Source organism: Metopolophium dirhodum, chromosome 8 (assembly GCF_019925205.1).
Source record: "Metopolophium dirhodum isolate CAU chromosome 8, ASM1992520v1, whole genome shotgun sequence".
In the NCBI taxonomy this organism is placed as follows: domain Eukaryota; kingdom Metazoa; phylum Arthropoda; class Insecta; order Hemiptera; family Aphididae; genus Metopolophium; species Metopolophium dirhodum.
The window spans coordinates 24,671,818-24,691,171 of NC_083567.1; the positions used below are offsets into that span (position 1 = coordinate 24,671,818).

The 19,354-nt window shown below is 36.8% G+C and overlaps 1 protein-coding gene across 1 annotated transcript in view; it reads right to left on the reverse strand.

Annotated features, from left to right (window-relative positions):
- Positions 1-14,083: 14,083 nt before the first annotated feature.
- Positions 14,084-19,354, reverse strand: part of LOC132951483 (uncharacterized) — a 124,828-nt gene continuing 119,557 nt past the window's right edge. Inside the window, exons 6-7 of the mRNA XM_061023309.1 lie at positions 18,295-18,793; positions 14,084-15,530 (exon numbers count right to left, since the gene is read on the reverse strand). Coding sequence (XP_060879292.1) covers positions 15,445-15,530; positions 18,295-18,793 — 585 coding nt within the window. The 3' untranslated portion in view covers positions 14,084-15,444. The remainder of the gene's footprint in view (positions 15,531-18,294; positions 18,794-19,354) is intronic.

A 19,354-nucleotide genomic window follows, 5' to 3' on the forward strand; every position in this document is an offset into this window, starting at 1 on the left:
CCCTATTTTACCACCGGGCCCCCGTCCTCCGCGCAGAACACCCACTTGTCACGCGTAATATTATTATTATTATTGTTGTTTTACGGTCTTGCCGCACAGAGGCGTCTTGTTTATAATATATTTCGTCGAAAACGGTTCGCCGACACATCATGTACGCCAGCGAGTCACGGCCATATCATATTATAATATTAAACGCATAGGCGTGTTCAGAACTATTTCGCGCAGATCGGGCCAAAAGTATTCTTGTTTTAGAAAAATCCTTATATGAAAGAAAATTCTAAAAATTGGTTTTGAATCACTTGAAATTCGCAGGTCTGACCGTTATTTCTAGGTGGACAAACACTGCACCTTTATAACAATATATTATGACTGACTAGGTGTATACGGTTTGTTCAAACGTGCTGTTAAATTATCACAAAACTATAGCGAGAGCATGCGCAGCAGAGTTTTGCCGTTCCAACCCACCAAGAAACGCGAACTCAATTTGTCGGACGGTTATGTATTCCAACACGTCATTAAACCAGATTAGGGATTTGTTTCTGAACTAGTCAAAACGACCTGCGGATTCAGATGGGGACTTCGGACAGACACTGGCACACTGCTGTTATCATGCACAGTCCGAAACGCGTTCCAACAAAGCTTCAAGTCGACGTTATAGCGCGTGCGCGATAAATCATTAACGGGTCAGTCTGGAACTATAGTCCCGAATTTTGCGCTGGAACAAACTTATAGGTACTGAATTATTGGCAATCGTGTACGTTTCTACCCGTACGATTAATATTATTTCTTTCTCGTCATACCCGCCATATTCACTATCGATCTAAATGAGAAAAAAAACTCGATTCGTGATATACGTTATATTATAGTTATTATGATTAGTTGATTTTTAATATTTGACAGGTTTGCTTACTTAAAAAAATAGGTAGGTAGGTAAGTATAGACCTCTACTATGGACGAGGTAAAAACGACTTTTGAAAAACGGCAAGAAAATCGCTTCCAACAGCTGAAACGCGCGTGATCGCCCCCGCCGAGAGCGTTTCGCAGACCTCCCGAAGTCGTGAATTCACAGGGGTCCGATGTATTGACAGAAAAGCGTAAAACCATCATTTAAGAGTCCGCTCGAAATCCACCGCAGCCACCGTGCAGAGCACACATCGCAGTAAAAAATAATGTTCTATTACGTCATGCCTATATAATATGCACTTGTGAGCTGTTCGAAAGCAACTGGACCGCCGCCCACGTAGGTATATATACAATAATATACGCATATATAATAATAATATATTATACCATAGCTGTATTGCGATCATGATGTTATGACGGCTCTCCGTGTAAGTCGTGAAAATCGTAAAGTGTTCGTAAAAACTCAAATAACACGATTTTGTACTTATATAATATATTATAATATTATTGTGTGATGAGACTACGCCTATTATTTATACGTTTACGATAGGTATGTTTTATATAATATGCGTCCGTATCGTCGTGTATAATACCATGATTTCACGTAGGTATATAAGTACTAGCTTACACATACCTACGTAATTAATTTTTTCTTTTTCCATTTAAGTGTTAAATCAAAACGACGTTAACTATCTTCACAAAGCACAAACTCCCACTCTTTTCTTCAATTTCTTCAATTTACCTAATTAGAAAATATTATATTTAAATTCTTGGGATTTTTTTGTACTACCTACTTAAGGAATATCTTGTGGAAATACGAACTTCTGTTTTTTAAATGAGAACCCCTCTTATTTTTACTGTCAATAACTATTAAGTGGATAATTTTTTTTTAAATGTTGACGTATCTGAATCAAAATACAAACGAGTAGTTTTTGAGTTATTTAACTTCGTGTACTAATTACAATAGGTCCATGATGAACGATGATAGGTTTGGAATATATAGGGCCTATGTTGATTTGAAAATTTTAGTGATTATGATAATATTGATTTATCAACAGTAATCATTTGTAAAAATGATCCAAGTATAGTAAAGTATACTAGATCATAATATAATATAACGAATAGGTAGATCGCAGGTATAATAATATTATACCTACCTATTACCTACCTATTATTATTATTACACCTATTTATTATTTTTTAAAACCATTTTTAAGGTCTACCTATTATCCTTAATATAAACATTTTAAATACTGAAAACCTACTCGTTTTAAGAACAGAAGTTTGAATCACCACAGCATAGTGTAGTATAGTAAAAGCATTTGTACTTAAGTATGGTACAGAAAAGTTCAAAAATTTGAAAAAATGGCCTTTGAAGTTTGAGGGTATATTATCTAAAAATTCGAAAAATCAGAATTTCAATAAATTTAGCTGTGTGATGATAAATAATACGAATAGGTTAGTCGACGGATGGATTTATAATATGACATTATTATATGCAAACGCGCACACTATTGCCGTCTTGAGAGTTGAGTTCAAAACCGTTTCGAAAAATAGCCTTTGATGTTTGAGTTTGTTATCTAAAAATTCGAAAAACCAGAATTTGAATAAATTTATCATAAAAGGAGAAAAATGGAGTGAGCGTGTGTGGTAAATCGCCCGCTGTATTCAGCCAGATACTAAAATAAAAATATATATTTTATCACGAAACAACAACACGGCGTGTATATTTTATGGTTTCGAATTCTCGCGCGGTCGTATCGTCGTTATCGCAGCTGTTGTATAGCTGTGTGATAAATAATACGAATAGGTTATTCGACGGATGGATTTATAATATAATATTATATTATCGTACAAACGCGCACACTATTGCCGTCTTGAGAGTTGAGTTCGAAACCGTTTCGAACGGAGTAGATAATAATAATATTATAATATGGAGACGTTTATCTCCGCCGTCGCAAGGCAAAACGTCTCTCGCCCCGAACAATAATAATCGTATACACTTATATATTTGTTTTAAAGCAATAACTCACGACGCGCGCCAATATAGTATACTTACACAAATATTTGGGCGAAATATCTCGCGAGATGATCTGCAGCGGTGGCGATCATTCTTCGAACAATGACTACCTACCTACGTGCAGGTCTGTGGCGAACGAAAGACGGTGCGAAGTTATTCCACACCGGTGCAAAAATAATATCTCAAACCGTGCGCAGTAGGTTAATATTATATTTCATGCTCCGGATCGGAAACCAAAATCGAAAAACCATCTCGGGAATGTGTTTAAAAAAATAAAAACACGCACGAGGTTATGCGATTTTCCATTATTATACGATGTACAGTAAAATAAATACATAGATAAAATAAAGTAAACATATAGATAAAATAATATAAAATATAAAGTAAAATACAATAACGCAATAATATACCGGTACGTAAATATTATATAGGTAAATCGTCGTCGTCTAAACACATATTTATTACAATCAAATCGAGTGGACTCTTGCGACAATCGCGCGCGCGGTTCTCACGGAAAGCGCCTCTTCTCTCTCTCTCTCTCGCTCTCTCTCTCTATCTCTATCTCTCTTTCTCCGTCTATCGCGACGAACTTACATACTATATGATATAGGCACCGTTCGCGTCACGACTCCCATGTCGGACGTCGCTCGCGCCGCTCGTTTATGCCGCTCCGGCAGGCCCCGTACGACCGAAACACGTTTTTTCCTGTCGCCCGCAATAATTTAACCGCACGTGAAACGTATTACGCCTGGACCAGAGAGATTTTTCTTCCACACAGTATTTATAATATATATATTTATATTTTACACACACACATATATACACGCGAGTAGGTATTATGCGACGGAATTATATATAAATAACCGACTGCCGTGTCGTCGACTTATCCGCATTATATATATACAGACGACAGCGGACGACGACGACGACGATATCGAATATTCTGCGATATATACTCTCGTCTACGTCCGAGAAAATCGTTCTGTGGTTGCTCGCGTGTTCTCATATTGACGGCGAGCGCATTTTACATTTTTTTTTATTTTCAATTTATTAGAATCTAAGTGGCGCGCACTGGAGTGTTCGAAGGTAGCAGCTGTTATATTTCTGATATTTTTGGTGGGTGGGCGGATCCTTAAGCCCCAAAGTATTTAGATCATACAAACTCCACTAAGTACGTACAAAAAAATTCAAAATAAACTATTGAATAATTATAGGCTATAGCCAATTATGGGTTATGGACTCACGACAATTTTTGTGAAATGCTTTTCTATAGACTATATTAAAATACACAATTTAGGTTCTTAAATTTTTACGCTAAGTACGATAGTTTCTGAATTAAATAAAATAATAAGAAAACTACTCTGTGATGCGGCACCAGAGGGGGTTGAGTGAGACCTTCCGAATTTCACCCAAATTACTTACTCGTATAACTTAACAAATTAAGTAGGTACTGTGTTAACTCTTCAAAATAAAATATTCCACCTATATAAATATAAAGACCCCCTAGAATAGCCATGTTCATCAATATGCTACCCCTATTTTTTTTTTAATGTGCGTCACTGCCTTAGATTGGTACAATGACTTTGATGCACTCCCCTCTGCACACCTATCCATCACAGCAGTTTGTTGTAAGGGATTCTTTCTACGTCGTCTGTGATCTGTTTCATAAACGGAGTTCTTGGTCTACCTCTTCCTGCTTTCCCCTCCATCTTTCTTTTCATAATTACAATTATTGTTGCTATCCATTCGTTGTTTGAGTCTGCTGAAGCAATTTGTTTCTCAATTACAATCAACATGTTGTTCAATCCATGATTTCCTACCGGTTGTTTTTCATAATGTTTTCCGTTCGTCCATGCCCAAGTATATGATATAGGTGTTCTTATTTTTTAACATTCTCTGTCCAAGGAATTTTCGTTCTTGATCTCCAACACCACTGTTGTTAACCACAACTGCAAAAAACAACATTTTACCGATAAATTCTTTGGTTAGCGAAATGCAATGTGTATAGATTGCAGTACCTAAAGCTTTTTCGACATATTACGTACAAGTGAATGACCAACTCAGAACAGAAATTCTGGTTTTACCGTTGTAATTATTTTCTGCCGTGTGTGAACACTGAACAGATTAATATTATTATTATTATTATTTTTTTTTATGTTTCGGCAAGACTAATGTATAAATATTATAATATTATTTTGAAATATTGTCTATTCATCCGGATAATTTTTTTTTTGTCCGAATAATTACTCATAAAAATATAACAGTGTAGGATTTAAAAGTCGATGATGATAAATCCTATTTACTAAAAGTAATATAATTTAAAGATTCGTTTTAAACAAAAACAAACGGAAATATACATATTTTATTCTTGTAAATATATGAAATCGTATTATTAATAATAATACGCCCGGTCGGATCCGCTACCCGTAGGTACATATTTTATATAGTGTCAATCATAGTACCACTCAATATATTCTGATAGTCCTATAATATAATTGTGTGCACACAAGCGCAATACAAAAACAGGGTGAATCAGATAATGTGATGTTTTTATATCGCAACAACTGAAGAACTGCACAAGTGCACAACTTTATCGAGTTTTGGATGTATAGCGAACCCACAGCCCTAAATGATATTGTTGTAAATGATTGGATGCCCGTGAAGACCTTAAACGCGGGTCGGTGACGAAAAGACTAAATTTTAATGATATTGTTAAATAATCCTCCCTGCAGTCTGAAAGCAGATAGCCTTAGGTTCAAGACTCATATATATATTACGAGTAGAGACTTCTAGGCAGTTATAGATCTTAAAAAACCATTTATTTATATTGATATATATTATATATTTTAAATTTAATATAATTATATTCAGGTATGCAAGCGAAAATCCGACGAATTTTTTAGTGTTGTGGGATGTTCTATAGGTTTTGATTTAATGATGACGTGGCTGCATTTAAATTAAAAACAGAACTATGAGTTAACGTAATAAATTAAAATTTTAATCTTTCACTATATTGTTTGCCTTGAAGATAAAACTGCAGAACGAGACACTTTCTTATGTTTTCAAACGTAAATCTGTGGCGATTACATAATCACAAGTTTTTGTAAACTGAAAAGCTTCGTACTATATATTATACGTAAGCAAGTGGTGCATACTTAAAGTAGACTGAATTAATCGTCATTTAAAATGTATTAAATGTTCAACAAGATTTTGAAACTGCAAGTTCTGTTCAAAATTTAATTTTTTATCTTCTTCGCGACTGTTTTGACTTTTTTTAAATTTTAATACAATAATTTCTTTTTAGCACATTTTCTACAACTTTTACTTTTTATTAATTCTTGTTACCTCTTCTACGATAATGATATAATTTAATTTTGCATTACATTTCCAGTATCCTAAAAAGCACTTAAAAGCTTTATTCTGCTAAAATATATGCTGTTAAAAGCAAAAAAAAAAAATGAAAATATGTAAATATAGGACAAATATTTAATTCGATTTAGCTTCTATTATATTAATTTCTCCGAGAAATCGGCAACGACATTGATAGTGTAACTTAGAAGTTTTCAAAAACTGCAACAGAGCTTTTATTTTATAACCAACAACTTTTTTTGTAAATACCTACTTTTAATGTTCTGCCTATTATTAATATTCATATTTTATTGTTTCAAACGTATTAGGTTTTAGTATATTCAGTAATAAATTATACTTTTTTTAACTTAAATATGTTTTTGGGCTGAAATCAAGATTTTTTTTTTGTTTCTGACCAACTTTTCGTAAGGTTTTCGTTGCCATGGTTACTTATAATTAACAAAAACATATTTTTGATTCATAGATTTTCCTTGTAGAGTAACGTGTTATGGTTTTTTTTTTTATCATGATGTTTACTCTATATTTATTATGGAAGGCAGTTCATTATTGTGTAGATAATATCTATGGGGCATAATTGTAACTTATCATAAAAAATGTTTAGTAAATAATAAATAATAGATAATAGATAAAGTGTTAATAATCTACCTGCAAAGTTTGTTGTTATTTATAAAAATTATATATTTTAGTATCTAAATAGCCGAATTTTAAATATGAAATACGTCCTATAATGTATAAACCGATGAAGGTTAGGGAAACCTAACCTTCCTGGATTTGAAAAAGAGTGCTAATAAATATTTGAAGATACAATTTTCTCAATTAATACCACCGCACAATTCGTTAATTTTCCGTAACCGGAGTAAATTAGTAAGTGTAAGTCTGACAACACCGATAAATGGGGGGGGGGGGGGGGTACTCGAACCCCGTTCTTCTTGCCGCCTGTGGGCAGTAAAATTAACCTCGTCCCCGCCTTTAGACTTGGATATAACCACGACACCGATACGCGTGCTGTATACGTGAGAGGAGCATTGTATACATTTTGGACAAAATACGCGTCGAGATCGGTGCCAGCTGGAAAACAACACTGAACGTATATTATTATTATTATTGTAGCGTATATACCACGGTTTATATTATTCACTTCTCGAGATATTTTAATTTCGTAATAGCGTTATTAACGGGTTTCGTTCTTGATCTCTAGATTATGTTTTCCGTGTAAAAAAAAAAAACAGTATAATATAATATATATACTTCACGCATCCACACACACACACACACACACACACATACTACTTCGCCTACCGAATGCAGATAACTCGTCTACATTATAATACGATGTATACGGTTATCCGTTATACTATATGTTATAGGTAGGTACCTGTATGAAAAAAAATATGACTCAAGTCGTCCTCGTTTATAAAATCGGAATATTATAACGCTGACTTACGACGATAGCGCCGCGATGTGAAATTAACGATAAATAGTGAGATTGCATCTCGGGGGACATTGGATGATCACCGTCCGACGAATATTTCGTGCCCATCCGACCACAAATCTAACGATTAAAGTGTATTTATTTTTTTTTAATATTTTGTTTAATATTGTTATTATTATTTTTTTTCTTCTTCGCTTTCGATGCGGCGTACAGGAACTATATATTTACTTACGGTCACGACGCCGCGCCGTTGAATATATTCAGTCGGAGTCGGTGGCTCTTTGCGTTTCTGATCGATTACAACCTGTTTGGAACGCGACAAACGGTGAAATCGGAAATGTCGTGTTATTTCGTGAAAAATATATTATTATCGTAAACACACGATATTATTATGTACGGCGCCTGTTTTTATACGACCGTGCGAGTAATATGTCTATATTTACCTGCAGCGCGTATGGCGCGACGAGTTTTCGACTTTTCGGATGACATTCGTTGGCGTCGACCGTAAAAATCTCGTACCCCGGGACGGCGAAATTGCGCCTCGTAAAGTCGGACTGTTCTTTAATAATAATAATCCGTGCGGGTATAGCCGATGTTACCGTGGTCTCTTCTTCCCCTCGCAGACGAGTTTATGTACACGGCCGTACAATATAAAAACGGGATCGTTGACCCCATAAGGTCTGCCGACCGAGTCTCCGTCACCCCCGTCGTCGTCGTAAAAGGCGAGAAACGGCGAAAGCACAATGCCGTACACGCGCGCACACACACACACACACAAACAAACACACGTGCAACGAAGGACATTTTATACCTCTTCCCCCCCCCCCCCCACCACCACCTGCAGGTCCACGTGGGGAAAAAGTAGTTTTAGCGTTATATATAGGGTCCTGCTATATATATATATTTGTATGTATGTGTGTGCGATGTATATATAATATAACGGTAACTATACCATAGATGTACAACGGAGACGATAAATTTATACTGGAAAAACGTATATAAAAGAGCTGGCAGGGTTAGTGTTATGGTGTTACGCGGAGAGGACGCGGACTCGAAGGCCAATATCTCTCATTGTTCCCCAGGGTTGTAGTTTTCTCTCGCGCGCACGACTCCGCACGACCACCTGCCCCGCCGATCCACCGACAAGCGCTTCGACCGCGTCTACCCTAAGTACCCACGCGCGCCGTTCCGTAATAGTAGAAGGCGTGGTGCAGGGTCGGACGTGTCGGCGGTGATTGCCACGGTAGAGGTATATAGGCACGACGACGGCACTGTATAGACCTGTAAATGTTATATATAATGGCAGACAGAAAGATAGAGAGAGTGCAGAGAGAGTGTGAGCGAGTAGAGTGAGAGAGAAGGAGACAGAGAGAGAGAGAGAGAGAGAGGCGCTGAAAGGTACCTTCACGTGTATGTGTGTGGAGAAGAAGAGTTGCCGGTACGGATTTTTCGGGGCTTAACAGCAGGGTAATCGGATTAAACGACGGCGACGGGTTGTCGAATGCGTTTGACTGGGAACTCGGGCACCCGGTGAAAACTGTGGCAGTGGTGGCGGTGCCAGGAAATCCTCTGGGAGCGATCTTTATGCTGTGCCTGCAATGCTGAAAACGACCGCTGTCGTCGTCGTCGACGCCACCGAATTTTATTCCTTAAGTCTAAGCCGCAATACGGATTTATATAATAATATGACACTATGTGTATAAGGCCACATACACTCGCGTTTATGGATAGGCCACTTTTAGGTGCCTAAACCTATATAATACTTCATTTTCAGAGTCGACGACCACCGTCCGAAGTATAGCTGGCTATACGAAAATCTTAAAAATTATATTTTCCATCACACTATTGCCAACACTATAAATCTTTGTGATAATTTGTATGAAATCGCACCTGATGTTTTCGTCAAATAGATTTTAATAGATTCGACACTGAACCAGTGAAAAGCCGATAGTGGTTTGAACCGTTATGCATATTATTATTATATTATACCTGCTATGCACGTGCTTATATTACAGCCGGCGACGATGAATCGTATAATTTCCATATAATTGTACAATGAAAGCATTTCTTAAAAGAAACACTCGTACGTTTTTTAAAAGTAAAATATATTTACATCAACAAATCACAACGGTTTTACTCCTCGCTTTATATACGGTTATTAATATCAATATGACAATATATGAGTGCGATTTCGATCGGAGCAAGAGCACAACCTAGCAGCAGCCTCCCCGAATAAATTACATAGACTGTTTGCCTATATAAGTGACCGTGGTAGTGTCTTTCACGATGTTAGTTTTGGGCACCACTGCAGGTTGTCCGTGAACGTTTTTAATTTCAATAAAAAATTGAACTAAGCAAAAACCGCCTATGCGAGCAAAAAGTACGAATGATCCAATACGACGTGCCAATTTTTAAGATCATGTAAGTAACAAATTTGAAGTTGAATATTATTAAAAGAGTAAGCAACTGTGCTTTTATATGGACATTGGACATGGTATGCTTTGGCGTGGCCGTGGGGGTTGCTAGAGGGGCTATATCCCCCTTAATTTACCGTGTTTATTTTAGCCAACATCTGTTAATACTTGATAATACATTATAATAATATAATTTATAAATTTAAATAATTATTTCGAAAATGTTGAAATGTTGTGTAGCTAAAGCTTTGAATGCGAATAATTTTTTTATATAACCATACTACCGTGCAGGTTGAAAGTATGAGTCTACCTCAGTGGCGTGTAACATAGGCTCCAAGCGTTGCTCGGGCAACACCTTAAATATGGGTGGTGGGTACTGGTAGAAGAAAAATAGGAAATTTTATAGGTCGGTTTAACAGTATTATGAGGGGTAGGTCACCTAAAATTATTTGAGCAACACCAGTTTTTTTTTATGATACACGCCACTGATTGTCAAATGGTTACCTAACACGTCCTAATCTAATACGAAGCAATATTCGTGTGCCTACTGTTAAGAATATTATATAAATCGAAAATTATATTCTGTTCGCCGCTGTGACTGATATGTACAATTTTGTACTTTTCCGAGTAGCGTCCAGTGGGTAGTAAGTATAATATTATATAGTAAATGCGGGTTACTGGCTTCTTAAACAAAAGCGATAAACGGAAAACTGTATGTTTTTCAAATATATAACGATAGAACTATATTTAATTGCGGTTTAAGTAGCGCGTGGTGATCAATAATTATTTAGTAATTCATTAATATTCAAATTGTGTAAAAACAATAATTAATAATGGTCTTTAACTGCGCATTATCGCAAAATCTATATAAATAAAAAAAACATGATTTTAGAAAAAGTGTAAGTGAAAGAAGAATTCTGTTTTTTTTTATTGACAATTAGAAACCTCCGCCCGTACGGAATTCTTGGACGCGGCATGCCACTGAGTTGCGTTCGCTCATTAACTAAACGTCATGATATTATAATATTATTATAAAATACGATGCGATATTACGAGAAATATTGTGAAAACACAAACATTCTGGCCGCAATCTTCGAACGGACTTGGTCCGGCTTAACGTTATCGCGTACGGTATCTGCGGTATAATATGTTATTACGAGGTCTGGAGCCAATTAAGATTTCTATCGCATTACGGTCCGTTCGCCGGGGGGAGCCTTATAACGTCGGTCGAGTCGTCACTGAACTCGCCTGAACAATATAGTACACACGCACAACAACTGCTGCAGCTGCAGCTGATGTCGGGTAGTTCGCAACTATAAATGGATGAAACAAATTAAACGATATTATGGGAAACAGTAACGAGGTGGCGGTCGATCGACCGAGGTAGTGATAATTGAACATTATCATATGTATTATGCGCACTACATAATTATTACATATTTTATAGTTATTCTTATTTCATAATAATAATGATCAAGATGATATAGTGTGATATAGCGTATGAACAATAATATGGGCGATATGAATATCGTGTGGGGGCCCGGGAAACATATTTTGCAAACGATCAACTATTGTTGTACATGCTTACATATTAAATAGATCACATTTTCGACCACCATTGGAGTGTATACTTATATTATATTATAGATAAAACAACGTATGGAGATAAAAGTAAGCGTTTGCAATAATACTATTTGCAACCGTCCTATAAAATAATAAGCTCGCGATGGCTTGTGCGGGTGAATAGGGTTTGATGGATAAATATTAGACCGATGCCTACTCATCGCGTTCTACTCGTAGACTTATAGAAATAGACGTAACATTAGGTACGATAACGCGTGCAATGGTGGAGCTATTGTCACGAGGATCGGTCGCTATTAAAGCTATTATGTATTGGCCGTCCTCGGAACGGAGCCATTTCTCTCACACTCTTATGATAAACCTCATACTATCACTCTCAATCCGTTTGGCACGTCCCAGTCCTCGGCACTGACGTCTATGGTTCTACTATAATAATATAATGATATATGAGTGATGTGATGTTACGTTATCCGGGTTATCAATATTATATAATAATAATAATAATAATAATATGACGTGTAGGATACGTTTTTATTCGTTTCTCTCGTCTTTGCCCGGTTTACCGTTTAAAAAAAATATCAAATATTTGAATATATATTATATAATTCATATAGACGCGTTCTCGGCAATGAATCATCTTCCCGAGTGCGCGCGTATACAATGTGCAGCGCATGTGAAATAATATATTATAATTAATTGGATATAATGGCGCGGACGGCGGCTACGACGTATTATAGGTTATAGGTACGAACACAACTGCGGTATACACATGGTACCTATTATACATATTTAGATATATTATGTGTATAACGATATCGCGATACAAGCTCACCGTAAAAAAACTCGTAGCGCCGAACCGGCCGCCGCGTGATAATAATATTATTATTGTAATGCCACCGAGGCGGGAGGACACGATGATGGATAAATGTGAGTTTCAAAAATAAAAATTCTTTACGTATCGATATGAGGAATAGTCAAGTGGCTACCGCCGACTCGTATTATTGTGTAATGCCACCGAGACGGGAGGACACGATGATAGATTAATATGAATTTCAAAAATAAAAATTCTTTAGGTATCGATATGAGGAATAGTCAAGTGGCTACCGCCGACTCGTACCGAGGTCTGAGTCCGATACGGAACGGTACGTATCGCTGGTATACTGCACGTGTGTAACTCCTTGAACGCTTAAAAATATGTCTCCGATACGTATCGGCGCGAACTACGAATTTCTTCCCTGAAAATATTGACCATAATAAACCTCGCGGAAGGAGAAAAATTTGTTTTACGGCCTGAGAAGTACTCGGGAGCTGTAGGAGAGTGAGGGGGGAGGGAAAAGGCGCTTGGGAAGCGAATTTTTTACATCGGAAAAAGTGCAAAACAATTACACATATGTTATGGTTTCAATTGGTTTCCAACCATATAAGCTTAGAACACTAGCTTAGATCTCCGTTGTGTTTGCGCTTGTGTAGTTTCCAGTGTAGGTGCATAGGGTTACGGTTGTCGCTATAAATAAATGTGTATTAATCATAATCCGTATAATTTTATTGACTGCATATTATAGTATGGAATTATAGAATATTGCGTTTCCATTAAAAATAAGCATAAAATATGGCAGGTTCGCTGCAGAGTGAGCTTTCCCATTCTTGTTTGTAACGAAAATATATTGTAATCTCGCTGGCGATATTATTTTCTTTCTATATTTACCTACTTGTATTTTTATGACACGATAATGAATACAATTAATTTTTGCTTTTAAAAAATTTACATTATTATGCACAATGCTGCTGCTAGGAAGACCGGGGGGGGGGGGGGGGAGGAGGACGAGGACGAGGACGAGGAGGAGGAGCGAACGAAATAGCGTCGAGGCCCACCGACCACGACCACCTGCAAAATATTCCGCGTCTGAAAACTGACTTCGACGGCGATGAGAGCGGAGATCTCACCACTGTTTGTGCGCGATTCGCGGTATAGAGATGACACCGAGAGACAGTTTTTAGTCTCACGGGAGTCTTACGCGGGAGAGGGAAACGAAATTTGATTTGACGTGTACGCTCGCGGGTCTTTCTTTTTTTTTTTTTTTACCGCGACTTTTTATCCGATCAACGTATACGCGCACGCAATATATTAAGCTCCTCTAAAAATCGGGAGGATTTAATGCGGACAACGACGTCATCGGGATTGGGAAAAAAAAACTCTCAATTTCGAAAAGTAAAAACGTCACCACGCGTTAGTTTTCGATTGAACGCCCACGGATAATATAATATTATTATTATTATATTACGCCATATACGTATAACGTACTCGCGTGGATTTCTGCAAAGGTACTGGCGGATGACGATGAGTGCTCGCCGTGTGATTATATGTTGTGTGTGTGTGTGTGTGTGTGTGTGTGTGTGTGTGTGTGTGTGTGTGTGTGTGTGTGTGTGTGTGTGTGTGTGTGTGTGTGCTGCTACGATCATATTATTATTTTAATATTTCGTTCACCGTTTTCGTGCGATAATATTATGACGATTACCTTCGTCGGTACCGCGTACGATATTTTGCACTTATAAGCTATTGTAGGACGCTTTCGTGATTGGCTTTTTGAGCGTGGGTTTCTTTTTTGTTTTGATAAACGATAATAATATTACAGTCACCTCGTCGACGATTGAAGAACTAAAATACACGGCATATGCAATAAAATTTTTATTTATAATTTTTATTCAATTATTCGCTTAACACATAGTATCAACTTACATCGATTAAAATAATAATTAATAATAATACTTGCCACTGCTATGTACAATAATATTACAGAATAATAATAATAATAATAATAATGATAATATATTATGATATTTTAAGTCAAACAACGTTATACTTTAAAATAAAAAAGCGTTTTATCGTTAAAAATCGGTGACATTAAAAATTAGCACATATAATATAACTAAGAGCAAAATAAAATAAAAAATAATGATAAAAAATAAATTCACAATGTTATTACAATTTTACGTGAAATAAATTTACCTTTTTTTTTTTGGTAATAGATAATGGAAACCGTAAAAGTACATCAAAAGATATTAACCGAGAATATTACGCCCGATATAAAACAATAATAATTATTGTTATATTATATTGTGAAGCGATTCAATAGTGAGGTGACATATTAATTCTTATTTTTATTAAAATGTAACGTATTATTGTAATATATTATATTATTCACATGACTAGATAACGTGCAGTATAACACGAGACGTCGTATACCGAAAAAAAACCCACGAATTTGATTTGTTTTAACTTTGATGGTTTCCTTTTTGTTTAAATTATTTTTTTCTTTTTACAATTTATTAATATCATATTATTACAATATAACTGTGTGGAATTTACGCCTCGCGATAAATAATAATAATATTATAATAGTCATCGTATGTACACCGCGTAATTATAGGATAAAATGTACAACGAGATTTTCATATATTATATATAATATATACAACACAAATATTTATACAAAACAAAATAGATTAAGGGCGGGGGGGAGGGGGACAAAAACATTGGTTATTAGGACTCCGGTGAAACGAAACGGTATATAACACCTATACCATAAACATATAATAATATATCGGCAGCGCCGGGACAACGACGGCCGCGACGTATGAAGGACTGTACGCTCGCGACACCCAATAATGTTACAATATAGTATAATATAATATTATACCTAATTAATTATAATATAATATTTTTTTTAATGTCGGACGTGCGTCACGGTCGGTTGTTCTTGCTGCGATGCGGCGTCCTCGTCGAGCAGTTGATGGGACCTCCGACAGCGGCCTGCAAACGAATACGACAAACGAATATAAGTTTCCGTGCACGACTAAATAATTATAATCATCATATTATTAGAAGGGGGGTCGGGGAAATAAATACTGCACGTGATTTAAAACGATTTCGCTTCCAAGTCACACGCCACTTCGGGCCCGCCGCCACTGAATTTCGCGGGTTCCGAAGAGCGCGCGCGTTATAATTTACCGGGTGGTTCACCCCGAGCGTGCACAGTCCGCCGATGTCTTCCTTATTAATAATACGCATTTTTCAAATTCTGATTTTTTGGAATTTTCAAGAACCCATACGCATACATATAACGACAGTATTCTCAAATACTCAACATTTTTTATAACCCAATTCAAGGATAGTGTCCTGTGGGCCGTGTTTTTTCAAATAAAAACTACTCCTTCCCTTTTTTTTTACTGTTAATAGTTATTATGAAGCCGATAATTTTTTTTTTCTTGACAATTTTGATTTGAAATTCAGTGTCTACATTTTAACAAGTAACTTCTGAGATGTAAAATTCGTTCTACTATTTATTATTGATAGTCCAAACTTAATATCATTGACCTTAGTACACAAAGTTAAATAACTATAAAACTGCTCATTCGAAATTTGATTTAGATACAGTTATAGTTAACAAATTACAACAAAAAAATTTGAATAAACTCATTATTAGAAGAAAATAGAGGTTGAATATGCTTGCGGTGAATCATCCTCCATCATAGGAGACTACACAGCTGCGTATGCTGAATCATGCGATTATCATGATAATACAATGTCGATAATTATTATTGATCGATTGACACTAAAAAAATAACACAAAACAAGCTAATTGGAATATATTATTTCCTATACGTGAGCTGCTGTTGTGCGGGACAGCTGGTCGTCGTCTATATTGATGCAGCGCGTTGGTTTCGTTTCAGCAACGTCGTCATTTAATTAAATCATTTTTTTTTTTTGAACTCTTAAAACCTTAAATAGGCAACTCAGAATTTGAGAAGCACGCTGCAAATTATTCGGGCTAAATGCCAAATACTACCGCGGTAAACTACAGGATTTGGAACACGCAAATGTGTACCTATATATAGTGCGGTTCAATAATATTACCGAACGCGATCAAACCCAACGAGGTTATATTATTTCGGAAGAGATTAACCGACGAAATAATAATATATATATATATATACTGGCGTTCGTTAATCGAAGACCGAAGTCATCTACGGTGAAATCGTTGCGTCCGACGAAATACGACCCGAGAAATCGTTTTCGGACGCGCATTTGACCCACACACCCACACTTGCACGGTTGTATTCGCGTATAGGTACCTACTATAGTAATATATACTCTCAGTTTTCCCGTCGATTCGTTAAACGATAAGTGCGCAGTATAATTAATACGCACCGCGCTCGTTTTAATCAGTTTTAATTAAATGCCGCAACTGTTTGTAGTGAATATTATGCCACGCTAATGACCGATGGGAGGTAGCGGGGCCTCCCTAGACGTCTTCGTCCTCGGCGCGCGTATAATAATTAGACGACAACCCTCTCGCGCCGCCGAGTAATTGAACCGGAAAACCCCACACACAATTTTCGCGTCAATCGAGGTCCACGGGTACATATACCTATTGAGCAGCGGCAGGTAGAGGTAGGTACCTATATATAGCTGCGCAGGTTGGGCATATATATTATGTATGTAGTTATATAATATGTACGATGTACATAGCGGCTTTAAACGTATTATGTGTGTGCAAAAAGGTGCAAAGTTGGACGACGACTACGAAATTAAATCCATGGGTATAGTACGTTTTCGTGGACTATATTAATTGAACGCTCAAAGGTTCATACTGCAAACGGTCCAATTTTAAGGAGTTTAATAGGAAGATCGTGCGCAAGTGAGAGCCACGTGTGATTGTGTGCAAAGTTTAGTAAAACGTAATAACTTTCAGTGCTGGGAAAAAATACTTATGTTCAACTAAGTTTAGCCGATGATTAAGGTAGATCAGGTCAATCTATATAATTTAACATTCTTTAATTTCAATAAATACCTATAATCCAATATATTCGTTGAATTCGTCAATATAACATAACCACAATTTAAAATATATTTTATAATCAATTAAAATAAGCCCATAAATAAAAAGTATCAACCGTGGAATATGATTAATTTCACTAACCAGTTTTTTCATTTAGTCAAATTTTGTGTATATTTTTAGCATCAATAAACCATCATTGTGATCATTCAGTGTTTTCAAACTCAACGAATATTCAAAATGTATGGACATTTTAAATTTTAAATTTTAAATTATAGAATATATTATTGTTAACTTTTAAAAACCTTAACCATCAACCGAACCATTGAGTTTTTGGTTCATCGCTGATAACGCATAACTTCCGATCGTGCCGATTGCATAATCAAGTGTATGAATAGTTTGTCGTGAATAATTCAGAAAGTACCTGTAGGAAATCCAAACCCGTATAAACTTCGTTAGAAATTCGTTCAAATCTATTTTCAGAAAAATCGTTCCCTTTATAAACTTGATAGGTATGATGGACAAAATATTATGGGTTTGTTTTGCAGGTACAAAATGTTGAGGATTCACAAAAACGAAATCGGTTGTGAATCCGAAACTCTGGTCGTATACGTGCAAGAGATTTGACAGTAAATAACAACACATACATCATTACTTACGCAATAATTTAATAATAATATATTAATTCGCGGGTCATTAAGCAACGACGGCCGTCGTTAATCAATAATTTAGACTTACCCAAGTATTTGGAAAAGTCCAGGGGTCGGGGCGCGTAGTCCAACAGCGGTGGACACTCGGCATCGTCGTGCCGAACCACCTTGTGGAGCGCGGGCGATGCGCCGCCGGTGCTGCGGTAGGCCAGGACAAGGGCCAGCAACATGAACACGGCCACGCCGGCTCCGGCCGCGGCCAACAGCTGCCACTCGGCGTGCCCCAGTCCAGCGGCCACGGCCACGGGTGCCGATAGCTCGGCCGTCACGTCCTCCTCTCCGGTCACCACGGCCACGGTGTCCACCCCGGCCGCCGCCACAACGGCCGCCGCGTCTTCGTCTTCGTCTTCGTTAGCGCCGTCGTCGCTCCAACGGTCCGAAGCGGCCATTTCCGCCACCGCCGCCGCCGCCGCTGTCGTGACTTCCACCGCAGCGGCAGTCGAGTGCACAGCGCTTCTGGTGTCCAACAGCAGCGTCGGACTTGTGGACATTTTCACGGACTCGTCGGCTCCACCCAGCAGAGACACCTGTAACATAACGCAAAGGATCGAGGTTAGCATATATTATTGTGATTATGGTTTTTGCGGTCGTCGAGAGCGCGGTGCTTATAAAACCATAATACATATAAAGTATAATAATAATATATACTGCACCACGTCATGTGTGCGACACCCGTGTTTGTGGTGATAAACACTAAAAATAATATACTGCCATAAAATGTTTTTCTATCGTTTTCCATCGTTATTGCAATAATATTATATACATAGGTACACACACATATAATAATATTATTATAAGCACACTGGATGAATCGCCAAGCATTCACTCAAGCCCAATTACAGTCATTTTGTCATATAATATTCTATGCGTTTACTCAAATTGTGGTTTTTGAAATTTTAATGACCATATTTTTAAACACCTCCTTGGATTTTTTTAGCCTATTAGTCGATTTATTGTTGATTAGTTTTTGTTGTGTTGGAAATTCATACTTATTTAAAAATTAAAACACCGCTTTTTTACTGTAAAATGTATTTTGTTAAGCTGATTACTTGAAAATGTTTATGTATACAAATTGAAATTAGAAAAAA